Genomic DNA, 23,194 nt, shown 5'->3' with positions numbered 1-23,194 from the left:
GCCGAGCCCGCATGGACTTAGGATATAATGTACAACGTATTGGGAGAAACGTGAGCAATGTGGACGCATAGACTGATTTTTTCAAGCAAAATTACTGTCAGTGTCATGATACCGTCTCGGCTCTGAGTGTAATAATAACCGAATAAGTCTGTTCATCAGTCATCAGGACAATTAAAAATGCCTTGGCAGGCCCCCGCTTTCACATTTTTTCCAGTCTCAGGTGCCTTTCTGACAGGTGTCAGGGTGGCAATATGTATTAAATAACAGGTCAATTAGTAATTCTAATACCACAATTCATTAAGCTATTTGTAATTGACTTTTAGTTACTGCTTGCTTTTTATTTCTCCCTGTAGGCCCTGGCAATGGGTATGATGACGGAGTACTATCATTATATATTTACAACCCTGGTGAGTACCCTGGGACTTTTTTGTTGTTGACAAGATGTGATGATAGACTGTGTTTTGTTACTTTTTTTCTTTTTGCACAGCCCCGTCCACTTGATAACATGCTGTTTGGAGATATTTCATCTTCTGAGCCTATTGTAGTGCAAACATTAATCTGTTTTTTTTTTCCTTGTTGCAATGAAAAATTACCTGTCACTTTTTCATTTCTGAGAATACAATTTAATACCGCTAACCGAGAACTAGTCAAAGAAAAACATCCCATTATTTTCATTTTATGTGAGGCGTTTTGAACCCGAAGTGCAAGTTGACTTTGCGATCACAGAAACCGATGCCCTTGAAAGGCTGAGTCATTGTTATGCAGTCTATTATAAATATACCCTTTGCATTCCACTGCGTCTGCTGAGAAAGTTTAACTTGAATTTATTTTCTAAATTCTGAACAACCTTCTCACCTCACCTGGCTGACCACTACCCAGAGTTTAGGAAACAAAAGCAGTTGGAGGTATTTTATTCTCACTCCAGCAGCGATTGAAGTTTGCTAAATTTCTTTGATCTAGCCACTACAAAGATTGCTTCTCACACTCCAGATGAAAAGCAGCACATCTTCACTGAGCCCAGAGAACAGAAGACTGAGAGCTTAGATAATAGCCCTGAGCAGATGAGACTGTCACCCATTTGGTCCATTATAGCTCTAACAAACAAATAGCCCGCTGTGTTGTTTGGAACACAGTTGGAAAGGGTGAAGAAAAGGTTAGAGAAAACTGACCTGAAAAGACATTTACCATTGCAGAGGACATGTAACTATCCCTAGTGCATCCACATACAGTAAGAACCTGACTAGATGAAAGGGGAGTGAGTGACAGCAGGTATGTCATTGGGAAAGGGAAGAGAATAGTGATTATAGGCCTCTTTCGGTGGCATGCTGTTTCTTGCCGGGATGGAAGCATGCCTACTTTAACATCAGTCAGTGTTTGGCAGAATTGGAAGCCAGTGTGCTGGCCCGAGATGCTGCACACTGGTACCAAGCCATTCATGCTGCTCTCGGAATAGGACAGCAAACATTGACCACGGCAGCCCCATTCTGCGTCCATCACCCGCTGTTTCTCTGTCAACTGTGTTGTTGCATCCCAGAGACATCTGCCTGGTGAGATGCCAGACATGCTGCATGCGGGACAATTGGGTCGTCCTTTTCCGTCCACATGATAGATGGCAGTCCACCAAAAGCATGCCGGTAACCTTGAAAGGCTTGCCTTTATCAAGGCTACTGTCTCAGCGTAAGATGAAATAGCTCCTGAAATCCCTTCAACTGCACCCTTTTGCGCTCCCTCATTTGGCAGTGGCTGCCGCTCAAACGTCGACTTGTAATTATGAAAATGAGCGATGTATAGCAGTGGAGGAGGGAAGATGAGGAAATCATGATTTTTTTTTTCAGTTACATTTTGATCTTTGTGCCTCTAGGACCTTTTCGCCCTTGACATGGAACCATATCGCTACAGTGGAGTCAACATGACCGGTTTCCGCATACTCAACACAGAAAACTCTCAGGTGTCGTCGATCATCGAGAAGTGGTCAATGGAGAGATTACAAGCCCCACCCAAGCCAGACTCGGGCCTGCTGGATGGATTCATGACGGTAGGCCCAAACCTTTTTATCTAAGATGTGTACATCTTACTGTCCACATAAAAATAAAAACTGCCCAAATAATTTGGATGCCATACATAAAGTTTTTTGTTTTTGTTTTTTGTTGGTTTTTTTTGATTGATGAAACAAAATGAGTGTTTTGAAATAGAGCGTAGCTGTGGAGGAAAAGAACTGTAACTGAGTACCAGTTGTCAATCACAAACTCAATTGTGAGGGGCTCCTGGGGTGGGTACCGCGTGGAGCTTTTGAGTTGGTGCTCCTGGGTCTAAATGCTCCGTAATGAGCTGGTGTGAATGGTAATAGCCGTTTATCTGCCCTCCTGCCTCTCACAACTCTCCTCTGGGAGCGTGGCCAAAATATGACAATCTGTCAGTGTTCATGCAGAGAGAGGGAGCAAATTGGATGGAAATTATGGCCCTGGTTTTTTAGGATGGCATCCAAAAAAGCATGGGATAAGGTGATTTGAAAGTGAAAACGGGAATGGAGCTCGTCATGGACATTCAAGGTCCCTTTCTGGGTCTGTTGTTGTAAACAGTCAATTTACTCCACCTCCCTCACAACACCTTCCTTTGAGACAAACACCTTTTTTTTTCTTCTTTTAGCCTGCCTCTCTTTGTTCTTGGCAGACTTAAGATATGGTTTCTAAAATCTGTGCAATGAAAGAAGAATCTTTTCATTAGAGACTTTAAAGACAAGCCTTTGAATTAGCCACAGTGCATGGTGTCTATTCATATCAATCACAGCCTTAATTCAAGCTTACACATGATCAAATATGAACACACACAGTTTGTGATGAATTTAAATGTGTGGGGTTTTTTTATGTATCTACATATATTACAGCCTAAGTTGTGTCAGAAACATTCAGCATGCACGGCTTTAAAACAGAAATGTAATATTCTATTTCCCTCAAGCATCGGCATGATGCACTTGATTTTTTTTTTTGTTTTTTTACATCAATGGAAATTAATTGATTTCAGTGGAGATGGCTGAAGTGATTAATTAGCATTGCATGAATCATTTTGTCAGATTCTATCCTATGTATTGACGTATCTCATTGGATTAGAATCACTGGGCTGAATAATAAATAATGCATCCAATAGCATGCTTGACGGAGTGCATGCTAGTCTTGGGTATTTTCGTTTCACCTTAAGACAGGTCTTTGTAATGAGCGAATGCAGAGTGCATTCACTGCCATTTTGATGTTATATTAAATACATAATGGAGAAACGGTTTTGCTGCTCATATAAAATGATTCTGTACTTAGACGGAATATGAACGCGTTTTAAATAACAATCTGCTTTTCCGTAACGCAAATACAATTCTTTTTTTTAAGTCATTCCATAGATTTTCCTGATACTTCAGCTATACCGCCTCGGGTTAAAGGTGACACCTATAAGGGTGTCATTAAATAAAGTGGTAGAGTGCTGCAGCGGCCAGCGTGTGACCTTCCGCCCCCGACCTTGCCTCTAGCCTTTTATTTCTCCTCTCTGGTGCCGTGTTCCTTTTCTGTGCAGTACAGAAGCCTTGCTGGGCTCTGGGCTTGTTTGTGCTCGGTGACCAGGCAACAGTTGTGTAGAGATGGTTACCAGGACAACGCCATCTGTGTCACCTTGTGATTGACTGAGATGAGAGGAGGTAGGGAAGGGGAGGGGTGAGGTGAAATGGGTTGCGGCAAAAGGGGGTGGTGGTGGGGGGGGGGTTGATGAGGAGGAGGGGCGAGAGAAGATTGGACAGGAAAGATGGGGGAGAGGGTGTTACAAATATTGAGAGGTGCATCTGATGTTTGCTTACGCCACTAGCCCGGTGTTGCAGGGTAGTGAATAATCACACAGACACTTGGTGCTTTGGGTGAGGCCAAGTGTCTGAGGAAAGGACGCATAATGAGAAGCCCTTCCTCAGACTAGGCAAGCTCGAAGCCGCAGACACACTGAGCCCCTGCCTCCTAACCCTGTTTGGCAGAGGTATCTCTGACATGGAAGGACACATAATCAAAGTAGCAGGGCTAATTAGTCCAGTTATTTTTGCGTGCGTGTGTGCGTGCGCTGTTGATCTTGCTTGTTTGTGTTGACTCTTTGACAATATCCCCCAAGTAAAGAGAAGCTCAAGTTGTTTTAACCCTGCGTCGTGAGGTGAATTTACAGCAACTAAAGACCCGCAGCCCGTGTACTGAGAAATGCACCCAGCAGATTTATTAGATATCTCGTGTCTAATCTGATTATTATTTTGTCCCATCTGTTTCTAATTATTGCCTTCAGCTAATGAGATATTTGCTTTTAATGCTTTGTTTTAATTTGAATTATTTTAAATCCCCGATCGCTGAGCTAAGTATATACCAGGATTTAACTAAGGAGAAGGAAAAGAGGGAAAAAAAAGATCTTCCCAGTTGTACGCCTCGCTGAGGTTTTAGGCCTGGATATTTTCTGCATCTCCACCATTTCATTTATGTCTGCATTTCATTGAGCTATAATTACCACCACAGAGAGCTGGATGTTCTCCAGTGTCATCAAAACAATTGAAAATTCTGGTGTAATAGCTCATAATTATCACTCTCTTATTAGTAGAGAGCAGTTGTTTGGATAATATGTTGGCTATGACATGGGTGTTGCTGCTCCTTTCGATCACATGGGACAAAAATAAGACACATGGGTGAAATTAATTGAAAACAACAAACACTACACAGAAATGCTCCTCAACAAAGGCCACTGTAACCATTATAATAATAATAATAATAAGGATAAAGGTGTTAGAGTTAGATTTGTAATTAATATGCACAGAGTTGTTGGATAGCTACCTTTTAGGTAGGTAGTACACAAGAAAGTGCTAAATCTTTGGAAATCCTGAAGCTGTTCATATTTAACAGTGTATATGGTGATCATTTTTAGCTATTCAGTGTAATTGCATTGCATTACTGCTTTGATGTGTAATTGTTAGTGGCAGCCTGGTGTTCCCCCGTGGGATAAAAATTACACGCCTAACAGAAAACGTTACATGCATTTACCGGGTCCCATTTGCCAGATTTGCAACTTGCAAGCTGTGATTTGTAATATGAGATGATCTCCTGCATCCTAATTTTAACACATTTCATTAGGCTAAACAAACGGCTCGCACGTCGTGCCTGAGCATGTGAGAGCCCTTTAGCACTCGCACATGTACTAGTGAGTAAAATTGACTTGTGAAACGCGGCGCTGCCAAGTGCACACACCAGTTGTTTTTGTAACACGTGCCTCTGGATGCTATTCTGAAAAGCAAATCTGGAGCACGCATGCATTTAAACAATGCGAAATGCAACATTTAATCGTTTTCTTCATTAGACTTCTCTCTTAATGCCGCATGACACGATGAATCCTCTGTGCCCCAGTTCCAGTCGAGACGTGTTTGCTTTCTCCGGTGGTTAACGCGTTTAAACGAAATAATTGCATGCGTATTATTGGAATGATCTCGTCATTACCACCAGTAACTACCAGATCAACAACGACTCAAATTCTATCAGCGGATTTAAATGCAGTGTTTGTGTGTGTCACAGATTGTGCCTTTTAAAATAATTTGTGATAAGTATACTTCATTTCTGTTTGGGTTCAAATTAGGGATAATGGGAGCAGAAAATGAATTAGGAAGAGAAAGAGGAGGAAGCAGTTTTGCCCAGAAATGGTGCACAGGGGGTAAAGAGCAGCAGGGAGAGAGATGAGAACAGATACCTAGCTGCATTAACGAGCACTGCTGGGAGTAAAGTGGGAGACACCCACACAGCGAGAGCAGAATGAAGGAGCTTGCTAGGTGGCTGCTACATGCCATTAACAATGGGTTTACCATGGATGTTTACATTTAAATGTGTGTTTGTGGCGCACAGCATGTATGTTCGAAACACCTACAGGAGGATTCGGTTGCCTGTTCCAAGAGGGGAGAACTTGGCTCAGATTTGGCATCACTACTGGGTTTGATACAGAGCATGACTGCCTGGAAACTGACAATAGGAAGACAATATTGACACACGAATCCCTCTCCCAGTGAGCTTCATTCATACAATATTCCAGCCAAATGAAGGTCCTTGGTGTGGGTGTTGAGCCAAATGTGGTGCTCCCCAGTGAGAATACTATTGAATGCATACTGTAATTTTGCTTGATATGAGTCACACACAAAAAAAACTTGCTTGAAATTAAACTGAGCAGTTGAGGGAATCCTTTTATTTGTTCAAACTGACTTCTACCCCACAGCTGAAAGTTCAGCAGTAGCATAAATATTCACATATTTGTTTCATCATTTATTATTTAGTGGGATTTTTTTTAGAATTCTGTTTTGTACAGAATTCAGCTGATACATATTATTTTGAAATGTAAAATATCTCCTTCTTACCATCTCTGATAACAGCATTTATAGATTTTCTCAAACCACCTCCAGTATCAGTCATTTTCTAATCAGTCGTCATTACAACCTGGTCTGCTTTATATCGACAAACCGCTTTTCTTTGCGCGGAATCACAAGGCGCTTAGTTATTGTATTTGATATAGTACAGACAGAGCTAGCGGAACAAATGCCACATAGGTTCGCAGGTTGGTTGCGTCCATTAGAGCAATGTGATCCCCCTTCCTCTGATCCCGGTTGGCAGAGGAGAGAGCCTTTTAAAGACAGCGACTGTGGAGAGCAGACACTCGATGCCCTGTGCCGGGCACCACCAGCTGGGCTTGGCACAGTATCAACATTATTAGCACCAGTGCTCCCTTGGTCCATAGAAGCCTTTTGTGAGTGAGAACAGCCAGGGGGAATTAAAAGGCAGATTTATTATCCTGCTTTCCTTTGGTTTTACTTTCTCAAACACATTTTACTTCACTGTCTTGTTTGCTTGTTGTGTTTACCTTTGTGTTAATAAAGCAAATCAAATTAAGCACAGTACAGACACGTTTTTACCTTTATATACATGCGTAAAGATTAAACGCAGACCACACTACACATGCAAGGCAGAGATTCCTCTGCAGTAATGTAAGCACACCCCCGCTGGTGTTATGTATAGGACAATAAGGGAATTTGCAATCAGAGACTGCAACCATCATCAGATCCCTATCATCCAAATAGCCCCTGGAGGCCAGTGCAAGCAAAAGAAGCTGTGTATTATGGTTGCACTTAAGCTCAGGAATATTGGGTGGCCTTGGGATCACTTGGCAAGCTATCATCTTTCAAGAAGCCATCCCACCCACCTACACTCACAATCACAATCACATGGATACTCAATATACATATATACATAATTCTTTTGCAAAAATGTATAAATTGCCATTTCTTACTAATAACTATATTAAGGTAAAAATAAATATCCTAAAAAATAAGAGAGGAATCCAGTAATCTTCTATAAGCAAGAGCTTTCAGACACATAAACACACAAACATACACAGATGTATACAAATGAGATATTAAAGAAAAAAACTAAAGAAAAAACATCGACCACAGGTCACTGTAGCGTCAGCAATGATTCTGACACATAGCTGTTTATTTGGTTGACTACTAACAAAGAATATGATTCAGATCATTTTCATTCTAATCATAACATTCAAAGACCTCCTCAGGATAAAGCTGATCACTCAGATTTCGTATTGATTTGCAGTGACGCGAGAAAGATAACCCACAGCATTCTGGCAACCCCGAGTGCAGGGTAAGAACCTGAAAAAGGCTCAGGTTTTTTCTTTCATTAAATATGAACATATTTTGGATGTTGTGCTGTTTACTTCTACTTTACTTTATTTCCAAATACCAGTTACTAATTTAGTTTCTAATTTCCAATGTGCATAATTGGACAACTTTTAATGTTTGTCCAGACGATTAAAATTCTTGTGTAAATATAATGCGTGTGAAAACTTTTGATAAAAGTATGTCTCTCGTATGCACCCATGAAAACCAAGGAGTATTTCATGTCATTCTGCAAACCAGTTATTGCAGTTCATACACAAAAAAACTGCATCGCATAAACAACAGAGTTTCTTGTTGTTGTTGTTTTTTTTTAATTGATACCATCTTACTACTCTGGTAATCTGGGGAAAGACCCCCTAACAGTAAAATGGCCACTGTTAGCATTAACCCAGATGTAATTAACACTGCCTGTGTTGTTTAGACAGTGGATCAAGTGTGGACTCCTACATCCTCCATTTTCACTCTTCTCTCCTCTCTGGGCATGCGAGTCCAACAGATGGTAGGGAATTAAGAAGGACTGTTCAGTCCTTTAACAACCCTCCTCTCCTCCTTCACCACACTGCCGTTTAGATCTAGCATTCTGTCATAGCTGAAGCGCAGCTTTAAATGACCCCCTCATTTAATCATAAAACATGTTTTTTCTTCTTTCCGAGAGGTTGAATAGTAAAAGCTTTGTCACTCTGGAAATTTTGGAAGGCATTTGACATGAACTGAGGGAGATAAAAATCTTCAGAACAGGCACCTACTAGCCTCTTTAGCAAAACCTGGCTGGATGCTGATTAAATACGAGAAAAGGCCATCATATTAAACAGGCACTTAATCAGGTGAGGGTTAGGCTGCATGGTGTTAATTAAGGCGGACTCTGAAATGGACCGTGCTGCCAGAAGCATGCTGTTGCCTGAAGGGTCTGGTGGGACACCACTGCTCTGAGCAATCACGGTCTCTTTTTGTCAGACTTGATAAAGTAGTCAGGCACGGCATCATATTTGATATTTCGTGCAGTCGCAAGCTGTGATATTTTTAATCATGTTCGTATCTTGGCTCCAGAGATGGCGGGCAGTGTGTCACTTGGCTGGTATGTCGCGTTGTGGTTTTGAGTGAACATTTTTTTGGATGGGACTGTCAGACATTTTTTGCTACAGTCATTTCCAATTTAGGTTCTTGGTCTTGTTATGTGCTGAATTTTTAAAAATGGAGGGGAAAGTAAAACAAATCTTTGTAGGTAAACCCTAGCATTCTGGCAGCAACACCAGTAGTTTGTTTGGAGCAAACAGAAGATGGACTAGATAGTTGGCACGCGCTGCCTGGGCATATTTGAACTGCTTCACCAATTTAGCTGTGTAAACCAACTGTTTACAAAATCTGACTGAGATATAAACCTCTTGCTCTCTCCCCTTCTGCCTTGAGATTACAATTCATCAGCATTAAAGGGTTAAACAAGAAAATAGCATGAGCGGAGGTTAGCAATAAAAGAAGTATTTGAAGCGAAAAGATCACTTAGACATTAATAAAAGCACTATGTAAGGTCAAAATGGAGGTTTTGTCAACATTAAAGTATCTGTCAATGTATGATAAGGGCACCTTAATAATTTTACATCAGTACTAAATCAATATATATAGACATCAAACAGAGTTCTGCTCGCATTCTCATGATTCCCAGTGGACCCTCTCTTTCAAACCAAAAACCTCTGCAGTGTAGTCCTTTATTCCCCTTTAAAGTGTGCTTAAATCTACAATAAAACCATGAATGTGCTTTCACATAAATCCAGCCACCATCAATGAATCAGTTACCCAGGGGTCCTTGTTGGAAGAAGCGAGTTTTACTTCCCTGTGACAAAAACCTCATTTAAAAAAAAAAAATTCCACACGGCTGCTGCTCTGTTGCTTCAGCATGTGGAAATGCAATGTGAGAAAGGGATTAAACCTCTAATGCACAAAAGAAAAAGGGGGAAAAAAATAGCAGTGACGGCACTGGCAAAGCCCTCATACATTCATACTCTGAGCAATACTCACACACGGCTCTGTGAAATACTTAAGAGAGCAACTGGGGAAGGCAGAGGGACGACAAAGGGGATGAAAGGGAGGAAGAGCCAGGCTGAAGGGGGGAGGGATCGGGGCAGAGAACAGGCAGGCAGAAAGCGAGGAAGAGACACGGAGTGGAAAAGTTACGGACGGAGAGAGCGACGGCAGTACACTGAGTCGCAGTCACCCAAGGGTTTTTTTTCCTTCCCAAAATGATGTGAATGCCTGCTCTTCCCTCTCTGCTAGGAAACCCAGAAAAGCCATAATATGCCCCATAAATCACATATGTCACATTTCTGTGTTTTTTCCACTCTAGTCTTTTTCTTTCAAGAACCGAACATTTGCACAATTCTCAGTGCAGTGACTTTCATCACCCAGGGTCTCATGTAAGACGCCACTGCAAGAAATACAGCACAGTGCAAAAGTTTTTGGCACCAACTTTTGGAAAGCTGGTTTCAAATGCTACTGGGATTTTTTCATATTCAAAAACACTAAACACTTACTCAGTGTTTTAGTGGCCACTGTTTCACAGGATCACCTTTCTCGAGTACACTTGCTGAGAATTTCTCACTGAACTTGGCATTTAGGTTGTTAATAGCAACTTACCACAGTTTCTTGTGGATTTAGGCAGCATTAGTGTCTTTTTTCCTCACTTCATGCAGTCTCACGCTGACTCAAAGATGCTGAAATCTGGGCTCTGTGGGACCCATACCATCTGCTCTGGGATTCCTTGTTATTCTTATTGCTGAAAATACTCCCATCAAGTCTGGCTGCATGTTTAGTGTTATAATATTAAATTAATATCAGGCGTCTACCTAATGGTAGCGCATGATGAATGAGAGCAGAACTGCAGCACATGCTATATTGCAATTTATTTGTCAGTGTACTAAAACTAGCAAAAACATGACAATGTAGACAGATTTTCTTAGGCATCAGAAACATCTGTAAACTGTTTTCTTCTTGGAAATGTTGGAATCGTCTGTTATTTGTCACTTGTTGGAATACATTTGCATTATTTTAACTCCAAAATCTGGCTAATGTGTCTCTGCTTTTGTGCAAAAACACAGAAAAAGAATTTGTAAAAACAAAAAAGTTTCTAATATGAAACTTTAGCTTTAACAGGGAGATCTAGTTAGCCCGTCTCCAGCATTATCTTCACACCAGCTCGTCAAAATATGACCAGTTGGTTATTTTTGTGCAAAACCACAGTTTTTATTACCTCTTCTATCTGCTAGCTGAATGCATCATAGGTGTTGGTGCCAGACGGGCTGGTCTGACTATTTTAGAAACTAATGATCTACTGGGATTTTCTCATACAACCATTTCTAGGAATGATAGAATAGTCTGAAAAAGAAAAAAATCCAGTAAGTGCCAGTTCTCTGGGCAAACATGAAAGCATGGATCCATTCTGCCTTGCCTCAGTGCTTCAGTCTGCTGCTGCTGTTGGTGGGGGGTATTTTCTTGGCAGAGTTTGGGCCCTTTAATACCAACTGAACAGTGGTTAAATGCCACAGCCTACCTGGGTGTTGTTGCTGACCACGTGCATCCCTTTACGACCACAGTGTACCCATCTTCAGATGACCGCTACCAGAAGGATAAAACGGCATGTCACAATGCTCGGATCATCTCAAACTGTGGCAGTGAGTTGACTGTACTCAAATGGCCTCCACAGTCACCAGATTTAAATCCAATAGGGCAGCTTTAGGTTGTGGTGGACCCACAATTCAATTCATGGATGTGCAGCTGACAAATCTGCAACAACTCTGTGATGTTGTCATATCAATATGGACAAGATTTCTTAGTAGCACCTTGCTGAATTTATGCCATGAAGAATTAATCTCCTCTGAAGGCACAAGAGGGATCAATCCAGTACAAAGTGTACCTTAAAAAAGCGCTTTGTATGTTTAAGCCACTAAGCATGAACATGTTGAAAGATTGTGGCTACGGGGTTTAACTGTGTGGTTCTGAGTAAACATGCCTAGAGGAGTCTCCTTTTGTGTCTTGTTTTCGAAAAGGAAAAGTGCTTGCTCCAGTGTTTCAATCAACAAACGGTGGAAAGTGGTATTGATCTTCTGAGTCTCATCAAGTAATTAAACATCGAGCAATTAAGTATATTTTTCTAAATTGTTATTCTAAGTAATGGAGCTGGAAGTGACAGAGATGCTCAGCCATTGTCAGTGAGCTCATATTTGTCTGAGCAGGCAGCTCGCTTTTGTTTTCCACACTGGTTGGAATTCAACGAACAATTATGTACAGACATTTCCCATCAGTGTCCATACTTTACACGAGAATTTAAATCTCGGCAGATTAAAAATAAATGCAATATCTCTGTGAGCGGGCCTGTGAGTGAGATCGCACGCCCTGATTGAAGTTTAAATTATAAACCATTCCGGGGATTTTTTTAATAACAAAAGAAAAATCAAGAGACGATGTGGAGACGTAATTGTTAAAAAGTTTAGAAATGCCGCCATTTATCTGACAGCAGAATCTGAGACTCTAATGCTTCCACAGACGGTGCAGTCAAGCAGCACAAATACATATAAAAAAATGAAAGAAATGAATAATTACCTCCTTCTTCTATCAAATCATCAAACCCCATGGGTCCGCGTGTGATCCGAGGGCAGAGTGACTTCAGCTCCAAGAAAACCAAGAGCTTCCCTCTCTCCTGCTGACATTGTGACTCTGATGCTGACGGCAATGCTGTGGGGATGTGTGTTTGTTGGGGTGCATATTTTTACATGTTGTGTGCGTGTGTGTTGTTGATCTGTACCTGGCATCTGCAGTGCAGTGATGCATGATAAATAACAGGTCATTCCAAATCTCATTAAGCCTAATCAGATGTATATGATATATATAAATAGTGGAGTTTCACTGTCCATAAGCAGCCGTGGTGATTGTGAGCACGTGTGTGTGTGTTTATGTGTGTTTTGTTTATAGGAATGCTGCAAAGAGGATAGCTGATAGCTGAGGTGAGAAGAGAAAGAGAGATGTCGTTTTTCATGGCGCTACATTATCAGAGGAATTATGGCATTATGCACAGGTGGAGAGCCGGTGTGAATACTGATGCAGCGAAAATGAATATATTTGTATAAACACACACACAGAGACAGACATGCACTCAGCAGCTTGCTCGGTGGAGTTTGCAGTCCACCTGATTGAAATGAGGAAACTGCATGAAACTACGGCAAACCAGGCTTGCCTGTAGGAAGCTTGCACATTGAGGTCGGTCACTGTCTGAGAGCGATCTCCTTCATGTGCGTGTATTCAGTGTCCGCACGTCTCACTAATTGGTTCTCGCATGCATCTTAATATATTTGCATGTTACTCACGTATCAAGTTTGAGAGGGGGGGATATGCAGAGATGAATTAAGATATAAAGGACTGGAAAGGAAGATGTACTGTGCAGAGGTAAAATGCAAGTTGTAAATTGAAAGACAATTGTTTCTGGACTGGTACATTTAGTGATGGTAATGAGCAGTGTTTGATTTCAAATGGTTATGTGGGTGTTTGAGTGAAAGAGAGCGAGAGAGAGAGGAGTGGGGAGAGAAAAGAGAAGGACAAGGAAACAAAGGTTTTGGGCATCTTCTTTGAAACCCTTTCTCTGCTGTATCTGAGTGTCCCAGGGGTTTGAGATTGGTTCCACTTAAAGCACTTAAAACACCCCACAGGACCTGTGCTTGGCTCTGTAATAAATATCAAGATCGCTCTTGGATTGTTTTTAAATTGAATGCAATCTGCCAGAACTATGAGCCATCATTTCATATTTTTTCCTCCTTGATCTTTGCTTCCACTTGATGCCAGCCTCGTTTTGCTTCCATCATAAAGGGATTTTCAGGAATAGTTCTGTTTCAGAGTCAGAAAAAGATCTTTGACTTATAAATCATTTGAGCCAGAAAATATCTGATATATCACAGAGATCAAAAGTTAAGAGATGTGGGAAATATCTCCACAAATGATTTTAAGAATGCTACCCATTCATTAGGTACACCTATTCAACTGCTCATTAGTGCAAATACCTAATTAGCCAATCATCTGGCAGCAACTAAATACACTGAGGATTGTAGACATGGTCAAGATGACCTGTTAAAGTCCAAGCTAAAATAAAAAAGAGGAGGGGGCGATTAAAGTGACTTTGAACATGGCATAGTTGATGGTGCCAGATGGGCTTATCTGAGTATCTGCAGAACTACTGATCTAGTGGATTTTTTTCCCACACAACTATCTCCGGGGTTAACAGAGAATGGTCTAAAAAATAGAAGATATCCTGGAAGCAGCAGTTCTCACTGCTTGAAGGCAACAGCAACTTAAATAACCACTCATTACAACCAAGGTATGCAGAAGAGTTGAAGCACTGAAGCATTAATGGGCTACAGCAGCAGAAGATCACACTTAGGTGTCACTCTGGGCATTTAGGAGCTTTAAACTAAGGCTTCACACGGACCAAAACTAGATAACATGGGAAAAGAAATGTTGCCTGGTCTCAGTTTCTGCTGCAGCATTCGGATAGTAGCGTCAGAATTTGGTCTAAACAACATGAAAGCATCAATCCATCTTGAATCAACACTTCAGGCTGCTGGAGGTGGTGTAATAGTATGTTGAATATTTCCTTGGCTCAGGCCAATTGAGCACTGTTTAAACACCACAGCCTACATGAGTGTTGTTGCTTACTGTGTCCACCCCTTTATAACCACAGTGTATCTATATGTTGATGGCTGCCTGCAGCAGGATAATGTACCATGGCACAAAACTCTAATCATCTCAAACTGGTTTCTCGAACATGACAATGACTTCACTGTACTCAAATAGCCTCCACAGTCACCAGACCTAAATCCAACAGGGAAGAAGAACAAAAGATTCACGACACGGGTGTGCAGGGGACAAATCTGCAGCAACTGTGTGATGCTATCATGGCACTGACTGTTTCAAGCATTCTGTTGCCACAAAGAATTAAGGGAGTTCTGAAAGCAAAGGGGATCCAACTGGTACTAGAAAAAATCTACCTAATAAAGTGGTTCAAATAAAGGGGTGGATGGAGAAGTCAAAAGTGCAAACACAGCAGTATGCAGAACTGTGTTTATACTATAATACATGAAATATCCCATTGTTACTTAAACAATACCTCATGTAGACAAACCTGTCTTCTGTGACCACAAATAAATACCTGTTGCCGATAATGGTTTTTTTTTTTTAATCTAATTTTGCCATGGATGTGTACAGACAGCTCATCATAAAGTAGTCTGGCATTTATTCTACTATCCTAGCTGCTGTTTGTCAATTGTACTCATACTACATGGATTTCACCGTAGCATGTCTTCCTTGCCACTCTATTATCACATTTACTTGTTGTCATGGTCCCTGTGCCCTGCTGGTCAATCCTCTATTGGGCAATATGTTTGTGGTTTGTTTTCTCTCTCACTCTCTCTCTCTCGCCACGGCGATGCTCACTGCGGGCTCCCGCTGCTGGCCCACACACCTGCTCATCACCACACCGGCCGCTGATCCCAGCTGATTACTGCACTACTTAGATGGCGAGTCTGCACTAGTCTTCGCTGGATCGTTGAACTATCAGCGTCAGTCAAACTTGTGTATCTGCCAACCTGTATCTTGAAAGCCCTTTGTTATTATCCCGCTAACCCGACCTTTTGTGTTTAGATCGTTTTTGAACCGGATTCTGAGAGGAGTGACTGAGGAGGAGTTTTTGTACAGAAAGTGTGGAGCACCTTTTCCCCTAACCCTGTTTCCCACGGACCCTGGCGACCCGGACCCTTTTCCCCCTGCACATTGTACATAGCCACTTGGTGATTGTGTTCACTGTGAATAAACGCACTGTTCTTCGCTTAAAGGGAAACCCTGGCCTGCGCCTGAGTCTCTTTCGGAACCCTTAACAGAACGATCCAGCCATTATGGACTCAGCAGGACAGGACCCCGCAGGACAGGACCCCGTGGGCCGGGCTCTGGCCGCCCAGGAAGCCGCGCTGGTCCGCCATGAACAAATGCTCGGGCAGCTACGGCAGGATGTCGCCGCATTGACCCTGGCAGTGGCGCAGTTAATACCGCTGGAGGGAAATGCGCAACCAGGGAATCCCCAGCCGCCCAGCCCGGCTCCCCAGGCGGCACCGCCCGCCGTAGCGTCAGGTAGCTCACCGCGGGTCGGTACGCCGTCTGACGGACCTTTACCCACACCGGAACCATTCTCGGGGGAGTCTGACAAATGCGCCGGATTTTTGGCTCAGGTGTCTCTGACGTTTCGCGAGCTGCAGCGTTTTCATGGCAACGATGGGGCGAAGATAACTTATTTAGTTCAACTTCTGAGGGGCCGTGCACTAAAGTGGGCCCAGGTTGTGTTAAACTCTGATCCTGTCATCACCTACGCTGACTTTCTCTCCAAGTTTAAGAATGTGTTTAACCCAGGCACCGGGGCAGAGGCCGCTGCTCTCCGTCTCCTCAACTTCAAACAAGGTAGGAGAAGCATGTCTGATTACGCTATCGACTTCTGGATTCTGGCAGAAGAGGCAGGGTGGAATCAGGAGGCGCTACGGAGCACGTTGCTGAACAATGTCAGAGAAGAATTAAGGGACGAGCTAATCATGCGTGATCTCCCTGCCTCCTTTAATGAGCTAATGTCCCTGTGCATTAAGGTGGATGAGCGGTTACGGGCTCGCCGGTCGCAGCGGAACTACAACTTCCATGAGGCTGCGGGAGTCTCTGGCACCGGCGCCATGGCGGATGCCGGCCCCTCCCGGACTCACGAGAGCGGGGACGGAGAGGAACCCATGCAGCTGGGCGGCTCCCATCTCACCGCGGCGGAGCGTCAGCGCCGGATTACCGCCGGTGAGTGCCTCTATTGTGGTCACAGGGGACATGTTGTGGCTACCTGCCCTTCGCGGGCAAAAGGGCGCGCCCGCCAGTGATGGTAGGAGTACTGGTGGGCGAGCTGAGCCAGGAAGAAGCTCCTCCCCGTTTAACACTACCGGCCACGCTTTCCATTCACTCTAAGAGCCGCTCCCTATCGGTGTTAATCGACTCTGGGGCGGAACAAAACTTTATTGACTGTCAGTTAGCCCGGCAACTTGGGTTACTATTGGAGCCCCTGCCTCATGCATTACGTGTTACGGCATTGTCAGGTCAACGCCTTCCAGACATCACTCTGGTGACGGAGCCTGTCGAGCTCACCCTCTCTGGTAATCATTCTGAAGAAATCTGTTTTTTGGTGTTTAAAGCAACTCGCACTCCACTAGTTCTCGGCCATCCTTGGCTACAACAGCACAACCCTCACATAGATTGGCTAAAGGGGCGTGTCACTGGGTGGGGGGAGGACTGCCACATGACCTGCCTTAAAGCAGCCTCGCCTCCAAGCGTTGAAACGCCCTCTTCTGGGGTATTGGAATCAGCTGATTTAACTAATGTGCCCTCTGTTTATCACGACCTAGCTGAGGTGTTTCAAAAGGCCCGCGCCCAGTCACTCCCTCCGCATAGACCCTATGACTGTGCTATCGAACTGCTCCCGGGAGCTCCTTTACCCACCAGTCGGCTATATAGCATCTCACTTCCAGAACGAGACGCTATGGACAAGTACATCACGGAATCCCTGGCTGCCGGCCTCATTCGGGCCTCCACCTCTCCAGTCGCGGCAGGCTTCTTCTTTGTCGAAAAGAAGGATAAAACCCTCCGGCCATGCATTGACTATCGCGGATTAAACAACATCACAGTAAAGAATAAATACCCTCTGCCGCTCCTCAGTTCTGCCTTCGAGCTCCTCCAGGGGGTTACTGTTTTCACCAAACTGGATTTGCGAAACGCATACCATCTGGTTCGCATCCGTAAGGGCGATGAGTGGAAGACCGCCTTCAACACCCACCTCGGCCACTTCGAGTACCTTGTCATGCCCTTTGGTCTCACTAACGCCCCTGCGGTGTTCCAAGCCCTGGTGAACGACGTGCTCAGACTTCATTAACCGTTTTGTTTTTGTCTATCTAGATGACATCCTGATCTTTTCCAGAAACCAATCCGAGCACGAGACCCATGTCAGACAGGTCCTGCAACGACTCCTCGAAAACCGATTGTTCGTCAAAGGAGAGAAGTGTGAGTTCCACGTCTCCACCGTTGCATTCCTGGGGTACATAATCGACCAAGGAAACCTCCGCCCGGACCCTGTGAAGGTAAAAGCCGTTGTTGAGTGGCCGGAACCTCCTAATAGGCACCAACTGCAACGTTTCCTTGGATTTGCCAACTTTTACCGGCGGTTCATTCGGGACTTCAGCCGAGTTGCCTTGCCGCTGACCCAGCTAACCTCTCCCAAGCTTCCTTTTCAGTTGAACAAAGAAGCTCAGGCAGCTTTCCAAGAACTGAAGAAACGATTCGCCTCAGCCCCCATCCTGATCCAACCCGACCTCACGCAGCCATTTGTGGTCGAGGTCGACGCGTCCGACTCAGGGGTTGGAGCGGTTCTGTCGCAACGGAAGGACGGTAAGCTCCACCCTTGTGCCTTCTTCTCCCGCCGTCTGTCCCCTGCAGAGAGAAACTATGACGTCGGGGATCGGGAACTGCTGGCGATAAAACTAGCCCTGGAGGAGTGGCGGCACTGGTTGGAGGGCACGGCTCAGCCTTTCCTCGTCTGGACAGACCACAAGAACCTGGCATACCTACAATCAGCTAAGAGGCTCAACGCTCGACAGGCCAGGTGGGCCCTGTTTTTCACCCGTTTCCACTTTTCCATCTCTTACAGACCCGGTTCCCGGAATGTCAAACCCGATGCCCTGTCCCGTCAGTTCTCAGTCTCGGAGGACACCACTGAGCCCGCTCCCGTTCTCCCCGCCACCTGTGTCGTGGGCGCCATCTCCTGGGGGATCGAAGCAGCCATTCGGGAGGCTCAGGTGTTGGAACCGGATCCGGGAGGCGGGCCAGCCCAACGGCTCTACGTCCCTCAATCAGTACGTTCTCAAGTGCTTCAATGGGCCCACACTGCCCGCTTTACGTGCCACCCAGGGGTCCACCGCACTATCAACTTCCTCCAGCGCTACTTCTGGTGGCCCTCTCTGACTAAAGATGCTCGGGAGTACGTCTCCGCCTGCGCGACCTGTGCCCGGAATAAACCATCTCATCAGCCGCCCGCTGGACAGCTCAATCCCCTGCCGACTCCGTCCAGGCCGTGGTCCCATATAGCTTTGGACTTTGTAACCGGACTGCCGCAATCAGCAGGCAACACTGTCATACTTACCATCGTGGACCGTTTTTCTAAAGCTGCCCACTTCATAGCTCTACCCAAGCTTCCCACGGCCATGGAGACCGCACGACTGCTTACCCGTCATGTGTTTCGTTTGCATGGGATCCCGGAAGACATTGTGTCTGACAGAGGCCCCCAGTTCACGTCTGGCGTCTGGAAGGAATTCTGCTCCTCATTAGGAGCAAAGGTCAGTCTGACCTCCGGTTACCATCCCCAAAGCAACGGTCAGTGTGAGCGAGCTAACCAGGAGCTCGAGGCAATGTTGCGGTGCACAGCGTCCTCCAACCAGTCCATCTGGAGTGATGAACTACCCTGGATTGAGTACGCCCACAACAGTCTGACTTCCTCCGCCACTGGTCTGTCTCCCTTCGAGGTCTCACTGGGTTTCCAGCCGCCTCTCTTCCCCTCTGTCGAGGGTGAGCATTCTGTGCCATCTGTCCAGGCCCATCTACGGAGGTGCCGACGAGCTTGGCGGGCCGCACGGACGACGTTGCTGCGCACGAAGGACCGAACCAAACAGACCGCAGATCGCCGCCGCACACCAGCTCCAGCATACAGCGTGGGACAAAAGGTATGGCTGTCCACGCGCTTTGTTCCTCTCAGGACTGAGTCCAAGAAGCTCAACCCAAACTTCATTGGTCCTTTTGAGGTTTCGGCGCTGATCAACCCCGTCTCTCTGAAACTCCGGCTGCCCCGCAACATGAGGATTCACAATGTGTTCCACGTCTCCCAAATCAAACCTGTACAGAATAGCCCCCTGTGCCCTCCGTCCAGGCCCCCTCCGCCCGCCCGGCTTGTGGACGGCTTGCCCGCCTATTCCGTCACGCGGATTATGGACTCTCGCCGCCGCGGGCGTGGCTTCCAGTACCTTGTGGACTGGGAGGGCTATGGCATTGAGGAGCGATCCTGGGTTCCGCGGGCCGCTGTCCTGGACAAGCGTATGCTGCGGGCCTTCCATCTGTCTCATCCTGGTAAGCCTGGTGGGTCGCCGGGGGGCTCCCGTTGAGGGGGGGGTACTGTCATGGTCCCTGTGCCCTGCTGGTCAATCCTCTATTGGGCAATATGTTTGTGGTTTGTTTTCTCTCTCACTCTCTCTCTCTCGCCACGGCGATGCTCACTGCGGGCTCCCGCTGCTGGCCCACACACCTGCTCATCACCACACCGGCCGCTGATCCCAGCTGATTACTGCACTACTTAGATGGCGAGTCTGCACTAGTCTTCGCTGGATCGTTGAACTATCAGCGTCAGTCAAACTTGTGTATCTGCCAACCTGTATCTTGAAAGCCCTTTGTTATTATCCCGCTAACCCGACCTTTTGTGTTTAGATCGTTTTTGAACCGGATTCTGAGAGGAGTGACTGAGGAGGAGTTTTTGTACAGAAAGTGTGGAGCACCTTTTCCCCTAACCCTGTTTCCCACGGACCCTGGCGACCCGGACCCTTTTCCCCCTGCACATTGTACATAGCCACTTGGTGATTGTGTTCACTGTGAATAAACGCACTGTTCTTCGCTTAAAGGGAAACCCTGGCCTGCGCCTGAGTCTCTTTCGGAACCCTTAACACTTGTAAAGCAGACATAATAACATCACAAATAACAATCAAAAGCCCTATGTAAATTCAGAGGTCAGTCATAGTAATTATCATGTGAATGTGCGACTCCACTCAGCTGTGCGGAGCTTTATAGAGAGTTTCAGCTCAGTAAAACAGCAAAACAGAGCAACTGTACTCTTTTGGTTCAGTCTCACCCCCCTCGTCGCAGCATTGACTGACACTGCTGCTCTGTATCAGCAGGAGGTATAAAATGCAACTGTTTACTAAAGGTTTATGATATCAACTGGAAATGGGGCACAATTTCACAGCTCATTTCAGCTGCCCCGTAAGTCAGCAAAGAGTCTTTTACTGTTTATGCAGGTTTAAAACCTTTCATATTTCAAAGCTTAGAAAATATTTGCCACTGAGGAAGATACCCTGCTTGTCTCCAGTGCATATTTATGTATTTGTGCTTAAGAAACTCTCCATATTTTTTTAAAAGGAAATAAATAATTTGGACGAGAATAAAATCTTTATGGGTAGCGCTTTCTAAGACAGCTTGGTAATCAGATGGACAGAAGGTAATAATAATGAAATAATGTGTTATTACCACTTAGTTACAAAGTACTAATAACCAAGTACTGTAATAGCTTGTATCGACAGTGGCTATTGTGGTTATATATGTCTAGCTGGGGGTTTTCTTGCGTGTTTGTTTGTTTGTTGGCTTGTTTTTAAATATACTGACTTTCAAGTGGTCGTAACCTGATGTGCTGCGATAGGTCTAGGCTGCTGAGGGCCTTCCCATGATGCATTGAGTGTTTCTTCTTCACTCACCTTTTGTAATCACTGTGTGCTTACACACCACTCTGCATTTAATCATTAGTTACTATTAATCTCTGGCTCTCTTCCAGGCCTGTTTTCCTTCCTTCCGTCACCCCCAACCGGTCATGGCAGATGGCTGCTTCTGCCAGAGGTTTCTTCCTGTTAAATGAGCCTTTTTTTTTTTCTTCCTATTGTCATCAAGTGCTTCCGCAAAGTTTAATTGTTGAAATGTTCTTTGTATAATTGTGGGATCTTTGCCTTACAATATAAAGCACCTTGAGGTAATTGCTGTTGTGATTTGGTGCTATTTAAATAAAATTTAATTAAATTGAATTTTATTGATCATTATTAAGCCTACTTTCTGGCCCTTATTGCACAGTTAAATATAGTCCAATGTTACTTAGCTATAACCATTGTTGAGTCAAGATGTCATTTGGTAATTATTTAGATATTACTTCATAATTTAGTGTTATAACATTCTGTTTCCATATAGTACCTTCTTGTGTCCTTAATTCAATATTACCACATTATTACCAAGCTCTAATAGAAAAGTCTTCCTCTTTATGCTACAAATAGCTTAGGAATAAACAAACAGCTCAAAATCTGGCATTTCTTGAAGGTAAAGGCACAAGTTCATCTGTTAAGCTTTTCTAAAAATGAATCATCACTCTCCTGTCACACATCAAGCTTGTGCTTAAGCACTCCAATTTCACTTCACATGCAAAGCTATGAAAAGTGAACTAAAAATAGACTTCCAAGTAGAGAATGTTGATAGATTTTCGAAAACAAGATGTAAGGCTGTTATTCCCAGAAGTGTATTTCACAGAACATCTTTGTAGCCAAGACGATTAACTGAAAAGACAGTGCGCACCGCAGTTTGACCCAATAGAATAAAGAGTTTGTCAATGGAGGAGTTGGAATGTGATATTGACTGATTTTGGAATGGGGGAAAAAATCAAGTAGTTTAGAGGAAAGTTAAAAGGTCAGTGGCAAAATTTAAATGAAAAGGTATTTAAAAAAGAAATAGCAGGCTCGGAGATTTAATTTGAATTTCATAAATTCTGCAATGCCACAGCCAAACTAAAATCAATCAAAGAATATTATCCATGGAATAAATGCATTCAGAATGTGTTACATACTTTTGAAATTCAGTGCAGTGGACGGGGATTGAATGTGAATAATACTTATATAACTTCTTTTTTTTTTTTTTACATAAATTGCTAAAATAACTTGATTCAGTCCAACAGCAAGTCTTAGTCGGCCAGCAAACGAATGATTGGACGTGACAAACTTTCCGTTCAAAGGAAAGAAAATAGTACTGACTGTGTTTAAAACTCCTCCTCGCTATTCAAGAAATAGAGTAGTGCAGTGACAGAGTCTTTTCCTAGTGAGTATTTGTCACGAACACCACACACACACACACACACACACACACACACACACACACACACACACACACGCACACTGCTGCCACTGGGAGAGCAGATATGGCCCTAGCTGTTCCCTTTTCCAGGAAAGCATTGGGGATGAAAGAGCGCAGAGATAGGTCTCCCATTCTCTGATCTACTGCTGCCTTTGACATCAGCAGTCATCAACTCCAAAAGAAGAGGAGAAAAGGGGGGAAAGAAAAAAATCATCAATCTTCCCTTCACTGCAACCACACATGAACTCCATCAACTCTGTCTATTTTTCATTCCGTTTCTGCTACCAGGAAACTCTCTCTCTCTTTTTTTTTTCTTTGCTGTTAGAAGTAAGATGCATTCCTTTACCTGACCTCTCACCATTTATAAGGCTTGGTATAAAGTGCACAGAGAGCACACGCTTTCTCCTGCTTCTTGCCCTCATGTATGAAGTGGATGCTTCACAGCGCCTATAGAGC

General features: G+C 44.3%; 1 protein-coding gene across 2 annotated transcripts in view; it reads left to right on the top strand.

Annotated features, from left to right (window-relative positions):
• LOC147312754 (glutamate receptor ionotropic, kainate 2-like) overlaps positions 1-23,194 on the top strand; it is a 68,358-nt gene that overhangs the window by 22,463 nt on the left and 22,701 nt on the right. For both annotated transcript variants that reach the window (XM_086264375.1, XM_086264376.1), the window contains exons 5-6: positions 354-407; positions 1,862-2,035. In XM_086264375.1, the coding sequence (XP_086120501.1) occupies positions 354-407; positions 1,862-2,035 (228 nt within the window). The remainder of the gene's footprint in view (positions 1-353; positions 408-1,861; positions 2,036-23,194) is intronic.

Source organism: Aulonocara sp. 'chitande type north' Nkhata Bay, linkage group LG15 (genome assembly GCF_057382095.1).
Source record: "Aulonocara sp. 'chitande type north' Nkhata Bay isolate Kocher_YH1m ecotype deep benthic linkage group LG15, A_spYH_male_GT1.1, whole genome shotgun sequence".
NCBI classification, from domain to species: domain Eukaryota; kingdom Metazoa; phylum Chordata; class Actinopteri; order Cichliformes; family Cichlidae; genus Aulonocara; species Aulonocara sp. 'chitande type north' Nkhata Bay.
Note: the sequence above shows the minus strand (reverse complement) of the source record. Positions and strands in the feature narration are given on the sequence as shown.